The sequence below is a fragment of the Macrosteles quadrilineatus genome, unplaced genomic scaffold (assembly GCF_028750875.1).
Source record: "Macrosteles quadrilineatus isolate MER2022 unplaced genomic scaffold, UCM_ALF_1.0 Scaffold_1__1_contigs__length_201487025, whole genome shotgun sequence".
NCBI classification, from domain to species: domain Eukaryota; kingdom Metazoa; phylum Arthropoda; class Insecta; order Hemiptera; family Cicadellidae; genus Macrosteles; species Macrosteles quadrilineatus.
This window is the reverse complement of record NW_026542594.1, coordinates 195,071,905-195,097,165: the sequence shown is the minus strand read 5'-3', so window position 1 is coordinate 195,097,165 and position 25,261 is coordinate 195,071,905. Positions and strand designations below refer to the sequence as shown.

At 33.1% G+C, this 25,261-nt stretch overlaps 1 protein-coding gene across 2 annotated transcripts; it reads left to right on the top strand.

Annotated features, from left to right (window-relative positions):
* The first annotated feature begins 14,637 nt into the window (after positions 1-14,637).
* LOC128983450 (uncharacterized) lies at positions 14,638-24,732 on the top strand. 2 transcript variants are annotated; one of them, XR_008489849.1, is made up of 5 exons: positions 14,638-14,726; positions 18,618-18,681; positions 20,404-20,891; positions 22,941-22,959; positions 24,183-24,732. XR_008489849.1 is itself a non-coding variant. In XM_054402747.1 (4 exons), the coding sequence occupies exons 2-4, from the start codon at positions 20,727-20,729 to the stop codon at positions 24,482-24,484; spliced, it is 486 nt and encodes a 161-aa protein (XP_054258722.1). In that variant the 5' UTR covers positions 14,666-14,726; positions 20,404-20,726; the 3' UTR covers positions 24,485-24,732. The 2 variants fall into 2 exon arrangements, 1 of the variants encoding a protein (XP_054258722.1); XM_054402747.1 differs by lacking the exon at positions 18,618-18,681 and having other exon boundaries at positions 14,666-14,726.
* Positions 24,733-25,261: the final 529 nt, after the last annotated feature.

The window sequence follows — 25,261 nt, the reverse complement described above, 5'->3', positions numbered from 1 at the left end:
GGAATATCGTCCGCAAATGAGCACGGATTACCATTTGGCACTTGACTAGCTAAATCCTTATTAAAGGGGAGACGGACAACGGTCCAGATCTTTGTTTGGGTTAATCCCCTGATTTATGGCCTGAGGGTAGTAGTCACCGTAGAGGGGTGGGGAATCGAGAATTCTAAATCCCACCAGAGGCGTTAACTTTTTGTCAAAGGTTTCACTTAGAATGCGATTACTTCATAACTGTAAATATTTTGTTAGAATCTGAGGCATTTATAATTTAATTTTATGATCAGAGCTATTTTTCGATTAGTAAACCTTCATTCGTTTTTTTTTTTCATTATCAGCAAGTTTGGTTGGTTTGGTTAGGTTATGACAGTATAATTTTATAATAAAAAAATAAAAAAATGTAATTTTAAGCATTTGTAATTTTATTTGATGAACAGAACTATTGTTTATTGAGTAAACCTTAATTGGATTGTATTGCCCACTTACTTTCTAGCTTTCGCAATCGGAGTGGTAAAGTCAGACATCGGAAGCAGCAATATAATTAGTCCATATTTGTTCATGTCTGCTTTGTTCTTTGATTTAAATAAAGGTATCGACTTACACTGGTTTGCATACATAATATATCCAGACCCCAAGGAGTCCCCCGGTATTTTACTATAACGCAAAGTGATTTTCAATAGCGTATCGGCTGCCGGTAGGATTCGTAAACGAGATAATGTTGATTCATTCGGAAAGAGGACACTCTAATGTCTCATACATAATAATGTACATACATAGTTTTATAATCAATTACAAAAAATCACTCTAACAAATAGTTTTTAAAAGCGAAGTAACCCTGCGCTTGAATTGAATGTTTAAAAACTATATTTACAATCACAAAAACTATTTTAATTGTTCTAATTTGCTCTAGAACCAATAATTTAGCATCAAAATAAAGGTTGTAAAGTGTTCGTTACAGTACAGCATTTTTATTGTAAAATAAATACATTCCACATTCAAGCAACATAATCTTGTTGTTTTGTTTGTTTTTACAAAAATGGTGTAGCCTATTTAAACTTTTACTAGATTGTCTGATGCTCGAGACCATTGACTACACCTCTACGTAGAGGTGTATAGTCAATGTCGAGACCGAGCATAATCCTAGCATGCAGGCTAATTTTAGAATCCTCATTTACAAACCTGCATAATATCTGTATTACTGCCCCCTATAATCATGATAAAATAGCTAGTAAAGGTTGTCTTAGTGCAATCAGTTGTTTATTCTTAAATTAATTAAATACTGTGTATGATAATTTTGCGAATGCTTAATAATTAAACTAATTATTTTTTTCCTGGAGTCTTAAATTTGAAAACAAAAAATAATATAAAGCTGTTATTGTAAATTTACAAACCGAGACCCTCGTTTGGGTGTGTAATATGTGGGGGGGGGGGGGGGGGGGGGGGGGGGCATATATAAATTAATATAAATCTTAAAAACAAAAAAAAAAACATAATGTTCACAAAGTTTGATGTGGCATATCAAATATATAGATGGATTAGAACCCTAGACAATATAAAATTTAATGATTTATATTATTATCAGGAGCTAAACATATATTTTTTTTTTTTCTGCCTTATAATATAAATTCGGACATATATTTTATTCTATATAACAAGAGTAGTTTTCCCTTAAAAAAAATGACTGCTGAAGAGAAGGGACTTTTTCTTATATTGTGTAAAACATTTTTACGTAAGGAATAACATAGGTAATAAATTACTAACCTTTTGAATTGAAGCTTTTGAAGCTTAGCATAAAATAACCAACTACTAACACACTTTTATTTTTGATATTTATTTCTTAATTAGTATTTAACTTTTCCAGAAACTTTATCTTGTATATATATACATTTAAGATAACTCTAAATTTTACTGTACATTATTATTCTTTGTAGTTGTATCGTAGAGGTAAATGTACATTTGTAGGCAAAAAAATTGTTACTACAATTTTGAAAAACTCTAAAATTCAATAAAACAGCCTGCCATTATTCTTAATGCTTTATTCTTATTTCGTGGTACTTTCTAGCTACAATCGGACACTCCTTAAGTTGTCAATAAAATATTTTTATTCACATAGTCAATTCAGAAGTCACAAATTTTGAAGTGACGAATGCAAAGAATATTACTTTTAAAAGTGTGAATATTTTGTATTACAAATATCACAATTTTACTATTATTAATAAGTTTTAATAAAAACTAAACATCTGAATAAAGAGCTACCACACCTTTGAACAATGGTAGACTAAAAGAAGAGAAATTGTGTAAACCATGGTTGATCAGAAGGCATTTGTTTGCCCATTCAAATATAATTGCCAAAATATTTAGTGTGGCTGATGATTTTTGCAATTACTTGCACATAGACTAACCCAAATCTTTTATACTAAATAACTTTTGCAAAATTATGACAGCTAGCCTGACCATACTACTGGACCAAATTACACACAGTTGGTACCAAATGAAAGATATTTACCTGATAATGTGCGGAATCCGTTTAAAAAAAATAAAATAGGCTTAACAATAAGCACGAAAAATGAATTTTAAATTTTTTTACATGTAGCCTAACACGGGTCTTATGGGTTGCCATGCTGGTGACAAAATAACAACGAAATATAAACAGAAAATCCAAACAAATTCCAATCACATGTTTTATTTACAGCGTGGGGTGAAAATAGAGAAGTTTGTACAATACATACTTTTGGTCGAGTTTTCGGCCACGGGGCGAGCTCTCGTGTTGTCCTAAATATAATTAAGCCTAGAATTTCTAACACCGTTATAAGACGTGTGATTACCTCTACCTCAGAGTAATAAACCTCTACGAATGGCTTTCAGCTAGGCTGAGATTTTGGCAACTGGGAGAATTTTTTGGCAACCGTATTCGGGATTTGAAATGTTCAAAAACTGGTATTACTCCCAAATATTAAGCGCCTTCCATTCCAGAAACATAGAGGTTATACGCGCAGTAAATGTAGGTTAGGTACGCTTTAAGTAGAGAACTACACAATAATTATGATCGATGACAATCAATGCGCATATCTGAAATGATAACTAAGTCTTAAGGAAGTTTGACATGCTAATTATGGTTTGCGTGCTATAAGTCACGTTCAAGTACCATTTTAGTATAAACTTTTATTAAAATAATATATTTTTTTAAATAATTTTAGTACCATTATGCAGAAAACGTATTTGAAAAGTAATGTCAAATTATAAAATAAAATGTTTAAAAGATGCATTAGTTAACCAATAAATACAAATAGATTCTCTGACTAAACTTAACTAACTATCAAATAATCGATTTGTAACCATATCTATAAAGTTTTTTTTTCTTTGCTGTAAATTAATCTAAACACCAGAGCAACAGGAGTTTATCAGTACTACTGATCTCTTGCAAGCCATAAAGGATTACTATATACGTAAACAACTTTTAATTATTGCACATAATTATCATTCAAATAATTGCAATTATTTTAAAAAGTCTTCAAAAAGTTTAATTATAAACAGTTTTTCCAATGTATTAGTTAAGACAGAAAAATTAGGTTTATTTGTATTCCAACATATCACTTATTATTCTTCTACAGTACGCATAATTTTAATATATATTTTTAAAAGAAAATACCAAATTAATGTTATTTTTTGTCAAACTAAGAAAAGAAGAATATATTTAAACTGTAAGTAAGTTACCTCAAATTTGATGAATAAAGACTGCAAAATGAGGGCGTCTATTATGATCCTGTCGGCACAGTGTCTTGACACTAAATGAAGTGACCCCACCTATTATTCTACAATGAACGGCGAACCGACACATCTGCTTTAGCGCCGAGCTGCGGGTCAAACACCTGCCACAGCACCTGGCATATCGCGCCTTTGCAAATACTGTCGGGTGATGCGACCAATAATTAAGTTCTAGTAAACCATACCTACTTACTATACTCTTAAATACTTTCTTTCAATCTAACTCTTCGTGTGTGACGCATGTTAGAGAAACTATATATTCACCGTATATCCATTTTTGTGTGAGTATACGTTTATTGTCATCGCTTCCTAATAATTTGTAAAAAAGTCCTATTATTTAATCACTTCATTTTACTCATAGGTTTTAAATTTGCGTTTAACATTTATAATAATCTTCAATGTCCAATTTAATTAAGAATTTCACAAAATCGTAGCTATAAATACAATTAACCAGTTTTATATGCCCTGACTAGACTATATTTAACACTTGTTAAATAATTCATGTTATCCATTGTTTGTGTGCTACTTACCCAGTTTAGTTTTAATTTTGTGCACTGAGGTCTACATACCCAGGAGTGTTGTAGGCACATTCACGTTTCGTTAAATCGTCTTAGGGCTTCAAAGTTCCCACGTGTTGAGCTCATGATAACAATATTCTAATGAGTGGTATCCGTGACAACATATTTAACAATACAAAACTTCAAAGTTTACATTATTTATCCTCTACTAAATACTGTATACTTGTGTTTGTAATGTCATCCTTGTACATAGCTGTTTTAAGTAAAAAAGAGAAAATAATGTTCGAAAACCTCCATCGCAGGAAACCTGCAAATTTAATGAATTTCGTACACTAACTATATTAATCAAATGCCAAATTATTTAATAGAATACGATCTATTATTACATTTTCATTCATCACATAGTTAAATATTTTACAAGCAAAAACAAATGTAACCTAAATGTGGGAGCTAAAAAAGTAAAAGTAGGTTACTAAATACATTAAACTAAATATGCTGGATTGTCAATATAAGACGGACACAAGTTATAAATTTTATTTGAATGATAAAGACTATTACCACATTTTTGGGGCAATGAAAGTAAACGAACGTATAACAATGCAATTACCATAAAAATTATTATAAAATACGGTCTTTGGCTACAAAGATTGCTTTTTAATTGGCTGAAAATCTATATCCATAAAAGAGGAACTATGCATGTATGTACGTAGTATGTGTGTATGTATGTATGTATGTATGTATGTTTGTATGTTTGTATGTTTGTATGTATGTATGTATATGAAAGTACCTTATGGACTCCGAAACCACCCGACAGATTGTAGTGCAACTTTCAGGTATTATTAAGCATTATTCAAGGATGGTTTGTATGAAGTTAGGTGCAGACCCTTTAAAAGGGTTTCACCCCTGAGGGTCTTAAGTGGGCCAATGTCAGACTTTGAACTACAGTACATAAATATAACAAGCTGTTACCCGGCAACTGTTTTGTAGGTTTGAATAATCACAACATGCTGTATTAGTCATGATTTGAATAGTGCCACAATGTTTCCACAGAGTGTAGCTCAGAAAACTATTTTACTTTAGAATAAGTTCAAACATATTAAATTCCAATCGCAGCACACCTGTGCACTCAACAACCGTTTAAATTTTCCAATGTTAAATATGTAAACATAAAAACCTGTTTAAGTATTATAAACAATGAAGATGTAATGCCTAATTTTTTATGTTTTGTTCTATACCCACACAATCTAACATAAATTATTGAATGAATAATAATCTTGCATGCTATATCAGGTATTCAAATGCCTTTCAATGTGTCACTAACCCACCACATTACTGTCATTAAAAGAAGTAACTCCAATAATACTAATGCGAAATTAAATCCACCGAAGCTGTGCAACTTTACCAGACTGACGATTTAAAAATTACACCAAAATTGGTTAAAGCAAAAGTTATTAGTAGTAAGTTTAAAGGAGAAATAGTCTTAATCCCAAGAATACGGATGATTTCATCCGAATTACCCTCTGAATTTAAGCAACTAAAATTTCCTTCGTGTCTTGCTTTTGCAATCACCATTATAAGGCACCAAGGCAATCCCTGACTACGGTCGGTTTAAATTTAGAAAATGCATGCTTTTCACACGGACAGCTGTATGTTGCGTGCTCACGTGGTTGTAAGTACGCCAAAAAACTTATATATTTTTACACCTAATGAAAAACAAAAAAACATTGTTTATCCACTGGCAACTAATTTAAATATTCTTTTTTATGTTTGGTATACACTTTTATTATTCATCTTGAAAGACTACCCACCTAATCATCCATGTTTCAGTGTCACTTATAAGAAGATCATCGGAAAATTCAGGGATAAACTAAATGGAAAAATTATGTTTAAACACATTGCGTTGAAAACAAAAATGTATGCAAGTAGGTCAGAAAATGACAGCATCTCAAAAGGATCAAAACGTGTTAAAAGAGCAGTTGTAGAAAATAGTATTACATTCCAAGACTACAAAGACAATGTACAAAGACTGCCTGAAAACCCAAATTGACAAGTACTGTACAAGTAACGTAATTAGGAGCTATAAACATGACCTGTGTAGTGTGGAACTCAATAAGATTTCGTTGTCAGCTCATGATGACAAAAGACACATTTCAAGTGATGGTATAAGTACTTTGCCGTGGGTATATTACAAATTATCCTGATTGAATTATGGAGAACAAAGTAAAGTTTAACTCAGCTTGCGTGTAAATATTGCATACCAGAGACATACTCTATCAACGGAAAAATTTGTTTATCAAAGAGGACTATACACATATTATGTTGTCATGCCCTCGATTCCTTTCTGTCTATAAAATAAGGGTGAACATAGAACCATTATTCTCTTTTTTATACGTACAACCTACCTTAATATATTAAACTAATAAAGTACTTTTCAGTTCTACACACGTTAGGGAGTCTAACAAATTATTACGCTATAGTAAACTAGTTATCTTTCAATCACCACATCAATATAAAAAATCATAACCAAGAGAGGACGGGTAACATCCTGCCTAGAATTTAAATATAGAATGTGTTATACATTTCAAATTTACTAGAGAACCCGTGCGGCTCAATGAGCCGCATAGTATGAAACATAACGCTGAGGAAAACGTTACGCTTAAATTCGAGTAATTCTAGTTAGGTCTACATATTAGAGCTGTTTAAACACTTGTTAGAAACTAATTTTAAATATCTCTATTTGCGTCGTCAAGGTGCACCTGCATTTTTCTGCTCTCAGTTTTAACTGATAGCTTCTAATGAATGCCAAACAATCTGCCTCAATTCGAGCAAACATGTTGCAACAAAGTTTTTCCAACTTTGAGAATTGAAGAAAACTTTTGTCTAGACATCCCCCTAATCAAACGAATTTTCTCCGTAGAGAATCCTGGAAAGTGGGGTGACATCAACAATTTAATGTGCTCCATTTTTTACCCACAAACTCTGGGTTATCAACTGGAAAGCCATAATCTGCTTTGAATAGGCTAAAGCAACAACACCATTGATAGTTTAACGTATTTTAACATGTTGTGTGTTGTTAGTCACAGTATATGCCCCGCATCAGAATGTCCTCACGTTGTTCAGTGGGGTTTCTCTTAATACCTGTCCCAAAATTTTGAAAGTATGGATTCATTTGTCGAAATAGGTTGGATAACTTTTGTAGCTATAAGATTTGGATAGCAATTTTCATTTTCTCTTTTTGAACAGCATAGATTATTTTCCTCTCCTGAATCATAAAAATAAACTTGACTGTAACTACTCGATCGTTGAATACACTAATTCCTTCACTTATGTCTAATATTACCACTAAAATTCAGTCAAAAAACGTTTTATACGTTTGTCCGAGGAACTGGCAACATAACCTAGAAGTAAACAATCCATTTGTGTTTTTCCTCAATTAAAGTAGAGCGAGTAATACAAAAAAGTTTACAACTAAAACATAAAGTCCGCCAAGATTTGGTATAATCTTACTACTTGAACTTATCAACTCAAGGCATTATTATGGTTTCTAATAAATGTTTTGAAATATCTCGATCTGTCAGTGTCATAAGTAAAAATTTCTTGCTTACATTGATTTGATCTTACATTAGGCAACTTTATTTTACAACCGTGACAACACTATGTGCTTCGATTTTTTCACTTCCAAAGTAAGTTGCATAGCAGAACTGGCAAATATTATTCATCTCACCAAGTGCATGTGTACATGGATGGGTATCTTTAAGATCAGGCCTCTCTTTCTCTACTCTCCTCATACGCATAAGATACCTTATTATTAATTGTCTCCTCCTCCCGTTTTCAATATTTCTTCTTTCAGCTTTAGGCATTTTCCGTTTTTCCAACAAAACTGATTAACTGTTTAACTTGGTCTTAACATACTGAATATTAAAACATTATAAAGCTAATGCGCGTCTTTTTATAAACAGCTGTTTTTGTTTTTAAATTTGTTCTATGTTTTTCTTATGGAGAAAATCCAACCTTTGAGAGGGTCTCACGCCCCTAAGAGTAGAATTTTAAAGTTCTAAAACCTTATTGTAAAACTAAATATTGAGACGAATTTGTTGACATCTTAAACGTTGAAATTGGTCCACAAATAAGGGAGGAATTGCGTTAACAAAATACGGCTTTACGTATTATATATATAGATAGATATTAACCAAGCTATTAATAAGTTTTATTTTTGTCTGCACCCTAAACACTTAAAATAAATACACGCGAAAACCCGTCGTATCACATTAATTGTGAAATAAATCAGAAAACTTAGTCACGTGAACTCTCCGACCAATCATATGGCTTCGCCCCAAGAGGTGTCTCTTGGGGCGGCGCAGAACCGGCATATACCATACTACTTCCGTAAATTTAATAGCACGTAAAATGCTGACCAAGAAGTTATTTGAAATGACGTACACATTTTTGTAATATTCCTGGAATTATTTTGTATTTTTATTACTCGATACTTAAAAATTATATAAATAGCCAAAGGCAAGACAACGTCTGCCGGGTTCAGCTAGTTTTGTATACGTTTGATTATCTTATCTCTCTGGCATTATTTAATTAGAAAACGATTACTTTGTATTATAAAGTGATTTCATACGTTGTAGGCCCACTTATATGTCTTACAGTATGCCCCTTCAATCACGGTTCAAAGATCAAATACATCTATAAAGAGTTAAATTGTGAGTGAAGATAGAAGGATAAGTATTTGTTATTTAATTAGTAGAAGATTGGTCTAAAAATGGAGCCCATTGGCTTCCCAATGGGGCAAAAATAAGTTTCTCAATGTCCCCAGTGTCAATAAGCAAACTTTTTAATTAAAAGAAAACTGCTTTTTCGTGGTGGGCCCTCCATAACAGTAGGCTATTTTTAGGACGCATTCATCCCTTAGCCACCTTCCTAAGATAAACAAATTATTACATATGAGATTATGAATTTCAAAAAGGAAAAGAGTGTTTCTTCAGTGTGTAGATTCTTAACGAATAATACTCGTATGACAGAATAAAGTTTTTTCCGTACATGAATGTGAGTGAGTGTATGTATAATTGAAATAACATAAATTATGGAAGCAGCCAGATTATAATTGGGTAGACTTATGTAAAAACAACAATTCATTTAATTTGAATAACAACCCCTAACTATTTTGCTCACAATGGTAAGACATGCCAGGCACGTTATCGGTACTCGTACTTGAGTACTCGTACCGTCTCCATTAATCGAGATTAATTGTTGAGGGACAAATACCCTCAAACACCAAACACCCACTACATAACACTGGGTGGCCACATGGGGTACAAAGCCTCGTGGGCTGCATAACATCGAAGAAGTGGTGCGGTGGTTAGATGACTAGAGGGTCCAGTATTGCAAAAATAATTTTAACGGAGCAAGAGAACAAAGAGTTTGAGTTCCTTGAAACCCAAACAAAGACTTTTGTGTTGGGGTGCGAGCTTTCTCTCGGTGGCAGGTAACTACAGCCGCGAAAAGGGTCGCTTCGCTGCAGTAGTAGCTAAATAAATCGACGGTGGTGGATGGATATTGTTAAAATAAAGTTTTTAATAGTTCAATGTCCTAATTAAGAGCTTAATTTTTACGAAAGAACCTTACATCAGACAAATGTGCTTTATGGACTGATTTCACGTTTAAGTCCCTACCACGTGCAACACGTCTTGATCTTAAGCAAATTTCCCTATAGGGAAGTAGCTAGGTAAGACCTAGGCCCGGGACCGATTTACTTTCTCATTTTTATGTCCTCAGAGGCCAAAAACACCATTTGTTAAAATTTATATATACAGTATATACGTCCGTAAACGCAATAACTTGAGTAATTTTTGTCCGATTTTGATGAAATTTGGTTTAAAGGGGTAAGGCAGGATAAACTTGAATGAGTTTGCGAACCAGCATGATCAGACGAATGGAACGGGGTTTTACGGGGGCTTAAGGGGGCTTACTTAGGTTGGGTGTTTGTGTATTGTTAGTTGTAATGTGTCAGTTAAGTTTTTTCACCAGAGGACGGGATCAGATTCCAGATCCCAAAACGTTGTGTATTGTTTTTTTACAATCGTGATGGAAAATGTCCGCAATAAACCTTTGAATAACATTAACTCACCATCACCAACAATGAACTTTAAACAAAGTACTGTATTCTGTTTTGGTTATTTCAATAAGTTGGGGCGAAGCCCGAGGGTAACTAGTCTTTATAACAATCTCAATAACGGCTGAACATATTATAGCCAAACTTACCGAGGTTGTTTTGTCAAATGTTTGGATGGTTTGGACGTAACCAATTTCAACTTTTGATAATGCCTATATTATAATGCCAAAAAGAGTTGCGTTAAGCCCTAGTGATGACATATCTATGTATATAAATACGTGAAGCCATTTGTTGTTAAAAATACTACATGATAATTATCTAGTTTATATTTATGATTCAGGAGAGGCAAATAATATACGCTGTTCAAAAAGAGAAAATTGAAATTGCCATCCACGTTTTATAGCTACAAGAGTTATCCAACCTATTTCGAAAAATAAATCCATACTTTCAAAACGTCCCACTGAACAACGTGAGAGCGTTCTGATTCGTGGCACTGACAGACCTTTCACTGTTGTTGCTGCTTTAGCCTATTCAAAGCAGATTATGGCTGTCCAGTTGGTAGGCTAACCCAGAGTTTTTGGGAAAAAAGGAGCACATGAAATGGTTGATATCACCCCACTTTTCAGGATCCTCTGCGGAGAAAATTCGTTTGAGTAGGGGTATGTCTCAAATCAAAGAAATAAAATGATGAACTTAAACTACTTAACACAGGTTATCAGTAAGGCAGGTAAGGTTTTCTTAAGTTCTCGACGCTGGAAAAACTTTGTTGCAACATGTAACCTTGAATTGAAACAGATTGTTTAGCTTAGAAGTCGTCAGTTATAACTGAGAGCATAAATAATGTAAGTGAGCCTTGATAGAGATATTAAAAATTAGTTTCTAACAAGTTTTTAAAGATAAAACTAAAACTAAAACTACTCGTATTTAAGTGTAACGTTTTCCTCGGCGTTATGTTTCATACTATGCGGCTCATTGAGCCGCACGGGTTCTCTAATTACTAGATAATTAATGAAAATATAATGTCATTTAAAAAAATGCAACATAGCAGTGCATAAATAAAATATTATTAAAAGCAACAAAGATTAACAATCCATTGATAAAATGAATGGGAAAGGCGTTCCTGTCATCCCACAATACGGCAGAGTTTGCAAAAGGTATACTAGTTTTTGCAGGCGTTGTTTCGTATGGTACTCAGCCATAACTCGGGTAACTCGGGAGTGGATAATGAAATATATTCCAGCATTGAGGAATTAAGAGAAAGTGGAATTATTTATTAAATAAATATATGTTTCTAGATAAATTGTATCGTTTATATAATCCATATAATAAGCCTGCAGAACCCAGGGCTAGTACTGAACTTACTTTAAATTTAAAAGACGATAGTTGGAATTGTTTAAACCGTAAAATTGGTAATGTTAATGGAGAGTTTGTAGATGATGTATCAACTTTGGGGCGGACATTAACTAGAAAAGGTGATGTATTTTTACAAGGTAAAACTAAATATGAGTTTTAGAATCTATGAATAAAAATTGGAATGCTAAAAAACATAAAATTACTAAATTGGAAAAGGGTGAAGAACAGACTATAACTTATAATAAAAAACTATATTATTGGGATGCCAAAAAACAATTTATAAGAAATCTACCAGAGGGGGAACATTCGGATGATATTTGTCTAATGTCACAAGCTATGCATTATGATGGATCGAAATTTGTATATGGAGAAAAAAAAATTATTTGATGGAATACAATCCTGATTTATTAGTTGCTGACCCCACATCTTTGAGTGGATTTAAGTATATGGATAATAGACCATGTATACCAGAAAACTATGTATTTAAAAGAATGGAAGATAATCTATTGATTGGGGCTAATGGTGATATATTTAGAGTTAAAGGAAAGAATGATGTTATAAAAAATGAATGAAATTGCATACGAACTTCATAAGCCTGCAAGAAAGAATTTCATTGGAAGGTCTTTTAAAGTATTAGGTATAAATGAAACCATACAAATAGATTTAATTGATATGCAAAACTATGCTAGAGAAAATTCTGGCAATAAATATATTTTAACTTTAATAGATACATTTTCTAAAAAGGCTTATGCTGCTCCACTAAAGAATAAGACAGGGTTGGTGGTTACAGAAGCCATTAAAACCATTCTACCAAAGGGGGTTAAAAACATTCAATCTGACAATGGAAAAGAATTTTTTAATCAATATTTTAGCAAACTAATGAAAACATTAAATATTAATCACTATCACACATTTTCTACATCTAAGGCTGCAATTGTGGAGAGGTTTCAGAGAACTTTAAAGAGTTGGTTATATAGAGAATTTAGTACTCAGGGGAGTTATAAATGGTTGGATTTACTTCCAAAGTTAATTCGAAAATATAATAATAACGTGCCTAGGAATAATAGGAATGAAGCCTAACCAAGTGAGTATTAAGAATTGTAAATATGTGCATGAGAGGTTGACTTCTAAAGTAGTGCAAGTTAAAAACCCAAGATATAAGGTAGGTGATAGTGTGAGAATTTCCAAGTATAAACATGTATTTTGTAAAGGATATACCCCGAATTGGACAGGGGAGCTATTTACAATAGCAAAAAAAAGAATACAAAGCCTGTGACTTATATCTTGAAAGATGAAAATGGCAATATAATCAGGGGAGGATTCTATACAGAGGAGTTATTAAAGACAAAGTATAAAGACATGTATTTGATAGAAAAGGTAATTAGGAGAAAGGGTGATTTATTTTATGTCAAATGGATTGGGTTCCCAAGTAGCCAGAATTCATGGATTTCCACAAAAGATGTTGAGAAGCAAGCCTAAGTGAGCATGCCCGCAACCGGGAGCACGCCATGAGCCGAGTTCACATGCAAACCACACATGATTTTGTGAATGATAAGACAGAAATATAATATATCAAGTAACTCTACTGGCTTTAGGACTACTAAGGGCCGGTACACTCACACCGACTTTTGTCGTGCCCCTGTACGACTCAAGAAATCGTATATCTGCATGACAAGTAGAGAAACAAAGTAGGCAATGGAAGTCGCATGGGGGTGTACACACTAGTGCGACAGCAGTCGTGGAGGTGTCAAAGTCGTGGACGACAAATTTCGAGTCGCGCCCTACACCGACTGGGGGTCCGACAGGCAAGTCGTGTCGTATGGGCTCACGACTGTTTTGAGTCGTAGCGGTACATGGTGTTATACGGCTGTCGCGTCGGTTACACACTAGTGCGTCTACACCTACATAAATACTGTAGGTCAATAGTTTAGTTTTTCATTAGTTGTCTATTGTAGTCAATAATGAATAGTTTTCCTGAGCTTTCAGCGGAATTGTTTCCCTGTGTCATCTATCTTATGATATTGCGTTTTGTACGGTTTATTTCAAAGGTATTAAAAAAATCAAATAATCCTAATCTAGTATGTTAATAAAATTTGTAAAATGTAGAATACGGTCTATACGGTTTGCTAGATATTTAGGTATATTTTTTGTTTGTAATCGACAACGTTTGCAGATGATTATTTTCTCGAGACAAACAAACTAATGGAAACATTTAGTAGAATTTGTGTAACTATATTTCTGCTTACTTTTGTAATAAATCAATATGCATTCCAAAACTGTACAACGACCTCCCATCTGGCCTCAAAAAATATTCGTTATCATCATTTAGAGTTAAGATCAAAGAATTGTGCACTGATGGTTAATTATTGTTACTCATATTGTCTTGTTTCTGTTTTGTTATTGCTCTATTTATTTGTTGTTAGTTTTATATTGTTTTTGACGAAAGTTGTTCTGAGAAGCAGTATTTGTACTGAGAAACGCTTAATAAATAAAGGCATTTTTATTTATTTATTTTATTTATTTATGCAAAATAGGGGAGTTCCTAGCAACACAAATTAAATAATTTAACCAGTCTACATTGTAAATAAATTAAAATAATAAACGAAACGTACGTTCTAAGAGACTTCTTCAAGTATAAACACTTTTCAAACGAAACAAAAAAGTGTTAACTTTTTTTGTTCGTTTGAAAAAAATGTATACTAGTCAAAAATCAAAAGGATGACGTGCACACATTTTACTTTGTAAAACAAATCCAAGTTTTTTTTATTGATGGTTACAAAAAAGTTTAACTTTAAACTGAGCGCTATATGTTAGGCAGAGAGATTATACAGGCAATTATTGTAATTTTTCACCAACAAAATTTGACAGCTAAACTACGTACTGTACATCCAGAGATCCAAATGCATGTGCGCGAATAGTTCAACACATTTTCTAGCACTATGAAACTAATATTTGCTGTGCTTTTTGGATCCTTTCTGGTAAGATTTTATCCATGTCTACTCGTTTTTATTAGTTACCATATTAGCGAATTCCCCTACGGTTAAGTAGCTTTTACCATAGGTGACATAGTAAGACCCGGGACCGAACTATTTTTTTATTTTGATGTCCGAAGCGGCCAAGAAATCTATTCGTTCAAATAATATATATATTTATATATATATATATATCTTTATATATGAAGGTAGTATAACCAACTGAAAACCCTGAAACGAAAATATTTTTTCATGACGTGACATTTCTCGGACTAAGTCCATTTTCAAACTTCAAATACTTAGCTTTGATTAAATTATTGGTTTTGTGTAAATATAATTTGAAATTAACGTATACTTTTTTAACGAGAACGGTTTTAGATATTTGTTAACTATTGATTATCTTATTGCGAAATTTGGTCTATAATGGAATGTCTTCAATGAATTATGTTGTTGGAAGTTTGATTCGGGTGTTTCTGGTTTTCTTTATATCAGGTATTCTTTTCCTTTGTTTAGAATTTTCTATTTTGTATGTTATTAGTTTAATTTGTATAATCATGATTAGTTTAGCGGTGCGAAGCGAAGCTTTTTGGGGTCAACTTTATAAGACTTATTCTTATTAACGAACATATTTTAGCCAAACTTGCAAAGGTTGTTTTGTCAAATGTTTGGATGGTTTAGACGTAACCAATTTCAGTTTTTGATAATGACTATATAATTTTAAAGAAACTCAAAGTTTTTAATTTTTAACATTGGTCTTATGGGTTGCCACGATGGTTACAAAATAACGACCTAAATGAAAACAAAACAAACAATCATAGCATATGTTAAAATCAAGTCACAACCTAAACACAGTACAAAGGGAAAAAATCGGATGATGACAACTGATCAAATGCCACAGGGAAAGTCTTAGGTTTGCATTTAGGTCCCAATTTGGAAACGACCACTGATCAAATAGTATAGGTACAGTCATACTTTCTTAGGTACAGTATTTAACAGATTTGATTGACGTAGCTAAACAAGGTTATAACAAAAAACATCTTATCTTAAACAATTAGTCGGCGAATCACATTAATGGAATCATCTCATAAATGGCAAACTTAAACAGGTCCACGACGTAGGAAGTGGTGAAGGAAGTAGTAAAGGCTGGTAATGCGGAGTGTGGGAACCGTTTGTGGCAGTTACTATAATGTATCTGCAATACTAAAATATTATGGGAAGGGAGGGAAACAGGTCGAAGACGTAGGAAGTGGTGAAGGAAGTAGTAAAGGCTGGTAATGCGGAGTGTGGGAACCGTTTGTGGCAGTTACTATAATGTATCTGCAATACTAAAATATTATGGGAAGGGAGGGAAACAGGTCGAAGACGTAGGAAGTGGTGAAGGAAGTAGTAAAGGCTTGAAGTGTAGAGTGTGGGAATGCTTTGGGGCAGTTAAATTAATGTATCTAAAGTATTAAAATGCTATGGGAAGGGAGGGAAACGACATAGGAAGTGGTGAATGAAGTAGTAAAGGCTAGCAGTGCAGAGTGAGGGAACATTTTGTATTATGTATTATATCTATAAATATTTTTTTTTCATTTATTGCTTTATTAAAAACCATGAAACATGATTGGCCCGCTCAACTGGCTTCCATTGCTATGACAGCAATCCCAGTTAATAAGACATGTTTGGCTAAATTTGATCGCATGGATGTTCGATTGTTATTTTTGGGGCCTTGAATTTATTCTTTGAATCTAGATCGAAACGAACGTCCTGTCTAACCAATGTTATTGTTTACAGCTAGAACAATTAATTTTGTAAATGCCAGATTTTTCGTATATTACTTGATGTTCATTATCCTTGGTTATTTTATTGGTAATATATTGATAGTGTTGAATGTTTTTATGTTTTGTAACCAATTAATTTTGTATTAGGAATTTTTTATGTTGGTACTGTTCTGTTAGGTGTATTTTTGAATGGGATACTAATATTTTTTTTTATTTAATGTTTGTGCTTTTGATTTTGATATTTCTTTCTTGTGATCTTTCTAAATATATTGCAGATGGCCCCTTGTTACTATCCATTCTTTGATGCTATGTATTTAATTTTGTTCAATTCTATATTAGATTTGAATATCAATGAATGGATATACTATAATAAAAAATGAAAATTTTAAACTGGGACTACACGTGTGTATCGTGTTTCGTATTCAAATGTAATGAGTTTAAGATTAACTAAGCCTGTTAGTAACTGATATTAAATTTCCCTAATTAATTCAAATAACAATAATAATAAAAATATATAATTTTGCATAAATCCTATTCTACGTCACTTCACAATAAATGACCACGTATGATAACTGTTGTTTTTACTAAGTTTTAAAGTCTTCAACTGTTAAGTAACTATAATAGTTGTGGTCGTTAGTGTATGATTGTAGCGGGGAGCGAGCTGGTCTAGTGGAGGAGCGCGGGGCTTCGGTGCCCGAGGTCACGGGTTCGCACCCCGGCAATCACCAATGGATCTATGTGATAACGCCGCAGCCCTCTAGGAATAGCCTGAAGTAATGTGTAATCATGGGCTAGAACTACCTAGAATGTGAGGTTGGGACAAAAACGTGTCTGATTGCAGCTGCTATAATTTGCGTTTTTAAGATTGATCACGAAGCTATTTAAAAATCCATTTTCACAAATGTTGTAATCCATGGGTGATAAATTTCTGTTGCGTGTTTTTCGGAATCATTTGTAAATCTTTTTAGTAGTCCTTAATATTTGCGATGAATTGGTTTGTTAATTAGTATGTGAATCTTGTGGGGTTTAATAGGAACAAAGCCCCGTGTGTTTTTATTCGAACAAAGTTGGCGTGTTCACATGGTTCAATACACACAGCTTTTTAAATAATAGTGTCTTAGTTGATATTGTGTTTTTTAATGCGATAGGCTTATTTGAGAAAAAAATAAATTTTTAATATTAGCTTTCATTAAAAAAGATATGAGTTAGTTTGAATAAAAAAAAATATACACGTTGACATATCATCCATACACCGGTCCCCTTGTGGGTTTTATGATGTGTTTAAAATGCTGCTATGTAGAAAATAGTTCAATGTTGTCAAGATCAACAAAAATCACTAGGAAGCACAACGATTTTAGCCAAAACTCAGCAGCTTAATCTTTGTCTTCGGTCACTTTCCTATTGATTATACAAATTATTAACGTTTAATACATGGGCTATGGTTTACATGCTGGATATGTACCTATATGATGATGTAACTTTGTAATTTTTTTTCTTTTAAAATGTTCACATTCATTGAAATCAAAATAAAGTCAAATTAGAATTCATTTAAGTCAATCTATAAATGTTATATTAAAAAAAAACATGTTACATCGTTAATTAACTGAGTGTATTAAGATAGTTGGATATTTAGTTATGTGTTTAGTAGTATGAAGGTCTCAGATTTAAGAGAATGCTTTAAATTTCGTATTTTCACTTATATTATCACCATCACCTGAAAATCTCTTATGTTATCAGTAGCCAAAATGGTATAATCCGAAACTGTTAGGGTTGATTTCTAGGTTATCACTAGCTGGAACTGAACCGCCCAGTTTGAGAAAAGTTAATGACCAACCTTGATGTTTTAAGCTTAAAATGTAGGCTAAATGCAGGTCTCCGGAAAGATCTGAAATTATCTCTGGGTTTTAACTCCCTTCACTGCAAAACAATGTTTAGCCAATCTAATTACCCTATTATTTATCTATACACAAATTATGTCTTCACTTAAAACTGTTGGTAAAAATAATTATGAAGCTCGATGGACAAGGTCAATGACAATATAATATGAACCCTGATGACTCCACTCAAATTTATGGATGCTTTTGCGAACGCTACCTAGGTAAATGTCAAACTAAATGGGATTCTCCTGTTGCAGATTCATCAGAGCTTAGCTGCTTTTGGCTCCTGGCTTTTTGCGGAGGACAAAACAAAAGGCCATGGTAAAACCGATATTCATTTTATCAATATTCATTTATTTAGACGGTTATTTTAATGCTTAGGAAACAACCTGTATGTGTGACAGAGCACACCTGTGTGTTTGTTTGCTTAGGTCAAGTACAATTCTGCTCAAACTTAAAACCTCTGGAAACTTTAAAACTTGGAATATTCGAATCTATGTATCGATGACGTAGAGGGATCCCAACAACATATTTGCTTGTAATTAACGAATTTGTCTATCATTATAGTACTGCAAATAGTCATAGTATTTACTGCAACCCAGGGTGGGTACTCAGTGTGAAAATTGTTTTGTAAGTACAAAGTAAATGAAGTGTGATTATGCATATAAGAGGTTCCAAGTCTAATAATTAGCTTCCCAAAGAATTATTTTATGTCTTTCAAAATTCACTATGTTTTTAAATTTAATACAACAATTTTTCAACTACCTGTATCCGGATTTTAGTAGATAATTTCATTTTTGTGTTCTACATAAAATTTTGAATAAGAATAATAGAAAATGACGGAGGATCAGTAGTAAAAACTCCATTGTAAGTAGATTCAAAGATAAAATTAAAAAAAAAACATTGGTCTATTGAATTTTTCTACACCCTGTATACAAAAGGGGGCCAAATATGTTAAAAACTGCACCACTTTATAAGCTTTCCAACCATATGCTACACTATTGAGGTTTAGATATGCTTTTGTTTGTTTTATTGGTTTGAATACCAGAAAACAGGGAACTGTTTTACTGTTTTTACAGTTCAAGCTGAAACAAAAATAAAATGTTTATGCCGACTTTCTATGTTTTAAATGTAAAAGACGCCATATTTGTAGTCTTCAAACCACTAAAGCGTACATAAGCAGATATAAAGTTCAATGGTGTAGCATATGGTTGGAAAGTGTATAAAATGGCGCAGTTTTTAACATATTTGGCCACCTTCGTGTATACAGGGTGTAGAAAAATGCAATAGACCAATGTTTTATTTATTATTTATATCAAACATCTTAATTTTTATCTATGAATATATTTACAATGGAGTTTTTACTACTGATCCTCCATCGTTTTATATTATTCTTATTCAAAATTTAATGTAGAACACAAAAATGACATCTTCCACTCAAATCCATTTACAGGTAATTAAGAAATTGCTGTATTAAGTTAAAAACACAATTATTTTTAAAAAGATTTAAAATAATTCTTCACACTTAATTTACTTAATTAACACTGAGTACCAATCACCCTGTATGTTATTTTTCTTGATAATAATTAATGTCATTTTACTACATTGTATACTTTAAATTTCTAGATTAGGCTCAAAAATAATATTTAACTTGAGCTATCGCTCTAATATAAATTAAATTACAACAAAAGTTGCTGCTGGAAACTGTGATAGTTGATTCATTTCCATTTTCAGATGGATCAACTGACACTGGTCTTACTGTTTATTTTATAAATTAGTTAATTTTTTTAAATAATAGAACTACACGAAATCATGTTTACAGTTTTTATATTTTCTTAGTAGGTCAACACAGCCTATATAACCTATATCGTTCTTTTCTTTTAGAAATAACTTGATGGCTCACGTATCATATATATTATGGTTTTACTAACAGATAATTAGGATTTTTTACCCCCTCCTGGTTGTTTGTCGTAACAATGTAAAAACTAGCACAGTTAGATACTGCTATTCATTTTTTATACAGAAGATTATTTTCTTTTTCAGTTATGGTCCTTCCTATGAAAAATCCGAGGTTCTTTGCTTTGGCTCAATACTTGCCAAAGTTCATCAACCCAGAGAATAATCTAAGGGATCATGTAACAAAATACGAAATACCATTCGGACCAGACAAAAGCATGCTTGTTAAATGCATGCAAGGTGATAATGAAGTCAAAGCGTATGTATACAGCGCAGAAGGATACGTCATAGATGTATTGACGCTACAAAGCAGTAAACTTTCTTGCCAACAAGTGAAGGAAAACATTAATTCGGAAAATTTTTAATATTATACGCAGGCAAGCAATTACAAGGTGTTATCATTCAGCATTATGTACAATTTCCATTGGGCGGGAACAGTAATTCAGTGTTTCAAGAGACGATACACGATGGCCACTTTTCTACACTCACCGTCCAAACCATCTATTCATTCTATACCTTATTCGAAATTGGAGAGGGAAGATGTAGAAATGGCAGATTGCAAGGGAACTTTTATTGTAAGTTTCAAATAATAATAAATGTGACAAAATAAGGTTTAACAACAAAATGTGGTCTAATTAAGGCTATATAGTATAGATATAGCTATATAGCAAGTATGGCTGTATATTTATATTTAGATTAATCTTGTATTTCAAGAACTCCATGAGGCTTTAACTCATGTGCATTTTTATTTCCAGTCTAAAAATTAACCTTTGCTAACTTATAATAGCTAACTATATGTAACCACATTTTACAATTTTAAAATAATTCTGTGACCTCGTGCTCCATACAATTTGTTTAATTAAGATGAAAAATTTTCATTAAATAACAGTAACTTTTGATCAAAAACTGAGTAGAAAGAGTGGAATATGTAAAAGAGTCAGTACTTCAATTGCGACAATTTGGCCCACACTAATCCGGGTCTTTTAGAGTGGACCAACCACCAGTATTTTGATTGCAACGATTAGACCTACACTAATCCGGGTCTTTTAGAGTGGACCAACCACCAGTAGTTCAATTGCGAAAATTTGACCTACACTAATCCGGGTCTCTTAGAGTGGACCAACCACCAGTAGTTCAATTGCGACAATTTTACCTACACTAATCTGGGTCTTTTAGAGTGGACCAACCACTAGTAGTTCAATTGCGACAATTTGACCTACACTAATCTGGGTCTTTTAGAGTGGACCAACCACTAGTAGTTCAATTGCGACAATTTGACCTACACTAATCTGGGTCTCTTAGAGTGGACCAACCACCAGTAGTTCAATTGCGACAATTTGACCTACACTAATCCGGGTCTCTTAGAGTGGACCAACCACTAGTAGTTCAATTGCGACAATTTGACCTACACTAATCAGGGTCTTTTAGAGTGGACCAACCACCAGTAGTTCAATTGCGACAATTTGACCTACACTAATCTGGGTCTTTTAGAGTGGACCAACCACCAGTAGTTCAATTGCGACAATTTGACTTACACTAATCTGGGTCTTTTAGAGTGGACCAACCACTAGTAGTTCAATTGCGACAATTTGACCTACACTAATCTGGGTCTTTTAGAGTGGACCAACCACTAGTAGTTCAATTGCGACAATTTGACCCAATTGCGAAAATTTGACCTACACTAATCCGGGTCTCTTAGAGTGGACCAACCACCAGTAGTTCAATTGCGACAATTTGACCTACACTAATCCAGGTCTCTTAGAGTGGACCAACCACTAGTAGTTCAATTGCGACAATTTGACCTACACTAATCCGGGTCTCTTAGAGTGGACCAACCACCAGTAGTTCAATTGCGACGATTTGACCTACACTAATCTGGGTCTCTTAGAGTGGACCAACCACTAGTAGTTCAATTGCGACAATTTGACCTACACTAATCTGGGTCTTTTAGAGTGGACCAACCACCAGTAGTTCAATTGCAAAAATTTGACCTACACTAATGCGGGTCTCTTAGAGTGGACCAACCACCAGTAGTTCAATTGCGACAATTTGACCTACACTAATCCGGGTCTCTTTACTTGTTTTTCTATTCAAGGGCATTGTGAACCCAGTATGCGTGCTTTCAACCATGTAAAGCCAGCAACCTTTTATGCAAAAGTGCCAATTTCTATTCAGACAAAGCCACGCACTACTTTAGCTGTGGAATTTTGAATATAATTGCTACAAAATACACAATAATAGGTATAAATTAATTTAACAGGCCATATTGTGTACATTTTCAACAGAAAGTTGAGTGTGGACTATTACTTTTTTTTTACTACATATTTATCAAACCTTCGTCAGGAAATAGTCGCAATCGAACGACCTACTTAAAAAGCCAAACAGATTCGTGGTCGCAATTGAACCTTAGGGTCATTAATATCGCTAAACAGCCTTCATTAAAGAAGAGTTGGGTCAAGAAATTTACTTTTATAATATTTATCTTTAGGTAACTCCATATAACAGACTCTCGTGTTTTTCAAACAAATTATGATGTATCACAGTAGCCTACCTCAATCGATATAGTAGTTAAATATCAATACTACTCTTACCGAAAATTGTTATTCATGTTTTACTTTTTTCAGGATACTGATGCTTCTAGAGGTATGTATTTAGAATCATAATTATAATACCTCTAGCCAAACTATGATTTTGTCTAAAACTCTTGTTAGAACATAATTGAGTTATGCTGTGCGCTATAGTTTTATTTATCATACGAGCTATTAGCTCGTCCTACGTACGGGAATCTAGTAGTCAGTTTAAACAGTGTATAATTCAGAACACCTAGTTTACACCTATAAAGGCCCATTTTCTGATAGTTTTAATGTGAAAAATCATCTTGTAATCAATTTCGACTACAGACCAACACACAATAAAACAGAAATTGAGTCGATGTGAAAAGCCTTGAAGTAAAATTTGCGGCCGATTCACACACTGATTATAAGTACAGTAGAGAGGTTATAGTCAATTGAGAAGTGTATAGTCAATGATATCACCTACAAACTATCAACTACAGTGCTTTACTTCCGTGGCCACTGAAACCTTAAGAGGTTTCTGCCCTCCGCCTCTTCTTTAATTAATATCAATAAAATACAATTACTCATACTATACCACAATATCAAGTAAGAAAAAATTTTAAAAAATACCAATAATATAACGATAGTATCTAGGCCTACTTTGTCAACATTCCCCGTCCACATACTACAGATTTGGTGTCCTGACATCAATTAAGAAATCGTCCATACCTATAATAATAATAATGTCTTTATTACTTTTTGACAATTATACATTGTATAGCAAATGTCAATCAATACAAAAATTTCAATAAATAAGATAAAGTAAAATTTGTAGCTGTGTAAACTAAGATCGGAAATTGGGTAGGTATTTATTTATAAAATCTATATATATATATATATTATGTTATGTAAAAACAGTAAATGAATAAACTATTAATTAATAACAATATATAGACTCCTATCAAAAGTAATAACAGCGATTATTTTAATAAACAATGACTAAAATCTAACTAAATCCCTGGGGAAGAAAATTGTGTAATCAATTCAACTCCAACAGTATTTAGTGAACTCATCCACCCCGTATAACACAAGATTCGTCAACTCTCTCTTCAGTCTTGTTTTGAACAAATGAGAACTCTCTAGGCTTTTTAGTCTCTCATCAACCTATCCTTCCTATCAATTTCACAGCATCATTTGCTAAATAATTGTTATAACGATAGGAAATGTTTGAAATAAATGTAATAAATTATAACATTAATAATTAGTCATTATCTATTCTATAACATTTACTAATAAATTTTCTGTTTTTAGCATACTTATTGTTAAGAGGAACTTACGAAATCATGGATTTTATGAAAAATGGTGACACTCTCGGTAAATCTGTTATTGAAACTTCTTTTAAGACTGAAGCAAACCTGAAGCTCAGGTGCCAAACAGACACGGACGTCCCAGCCAAAGATTCCGCCATGGCAGAAGGATTTATTATGTATGAAGACATAATCTTGGACAAGTTATATCTAGATTCTTGTACGGCTGGAGTTGAAGGAATATACATCAACGTAATGAATGAAAAAGATACAAAAGCCATACGACGGATTTTTACTTGTGTTTAAAACAAAAGATGGCAAATGTTTTAATAGGTACATTAATTTGGGCTTTTATTTTGTTGATAATCGGCGAGAGGAAGAGAAAGTTCGAATTAGTCGACACGAGCCTGATATAGTCAAGTGTCCAACGGATTGGACTAACGACGCCGCCTTAAAAGTGGGAGCACCTTGGTACAAGAGAAACCCCAAGTTCCGTTACCAAAAATGACTCATCAGAAGAAGATGAATCAACCAAATAAAAAAATTTTACTCAATTTTGGCTTATTTTCAACCCTAAGGCCACAAATGGGTAAAGTTCCGCAGAGAACCTACAACATATCGGATGAAAGATTAGTTCAATATTAATATTGACTCAGATGTAATTTTCACGCCCCCTAAAATATCGAATGTGTGTTTTTCAAGCAGACTTTTTAACAATGTGCTGCGTTGGTTAGGTTTGGTTAGTTAAAACCAGGTTTACTTAGTTCTTACTATGATAATAATAAACTTTATAATAGTAGTTTACGCAACGATCGCGTAAAGATAGTGTTATCGACACGAGTAGGAAATTTAATGTAAGAGCCTTGGAGAGTGCCTTAAAAACTTCTACGAGTCTCGTTAAAACTATTTACGCGAGTTACGTTACTAATTTACCTACCTTACGTACGACAGTGTTTTAACAACTAAAAACCACTACTCATAACTTCTTAGAGAGGTTATGGTTTCGTTTATAACCTCTCATTGCCAATGGCATTGATGCAACGAAACATTGTACTAAACACTAATTGCACCACTCAACAATTA

What these genes read in the sequence shown, in the direction of transcription:
- LOC128983450 (XM_054402747.1), top strand. Translation starts at nt 20,727, where the DNA reads ATGTACAATTTCCATTGGGCGGGAACAGTAATTCAGTGTTTCAAGAGA.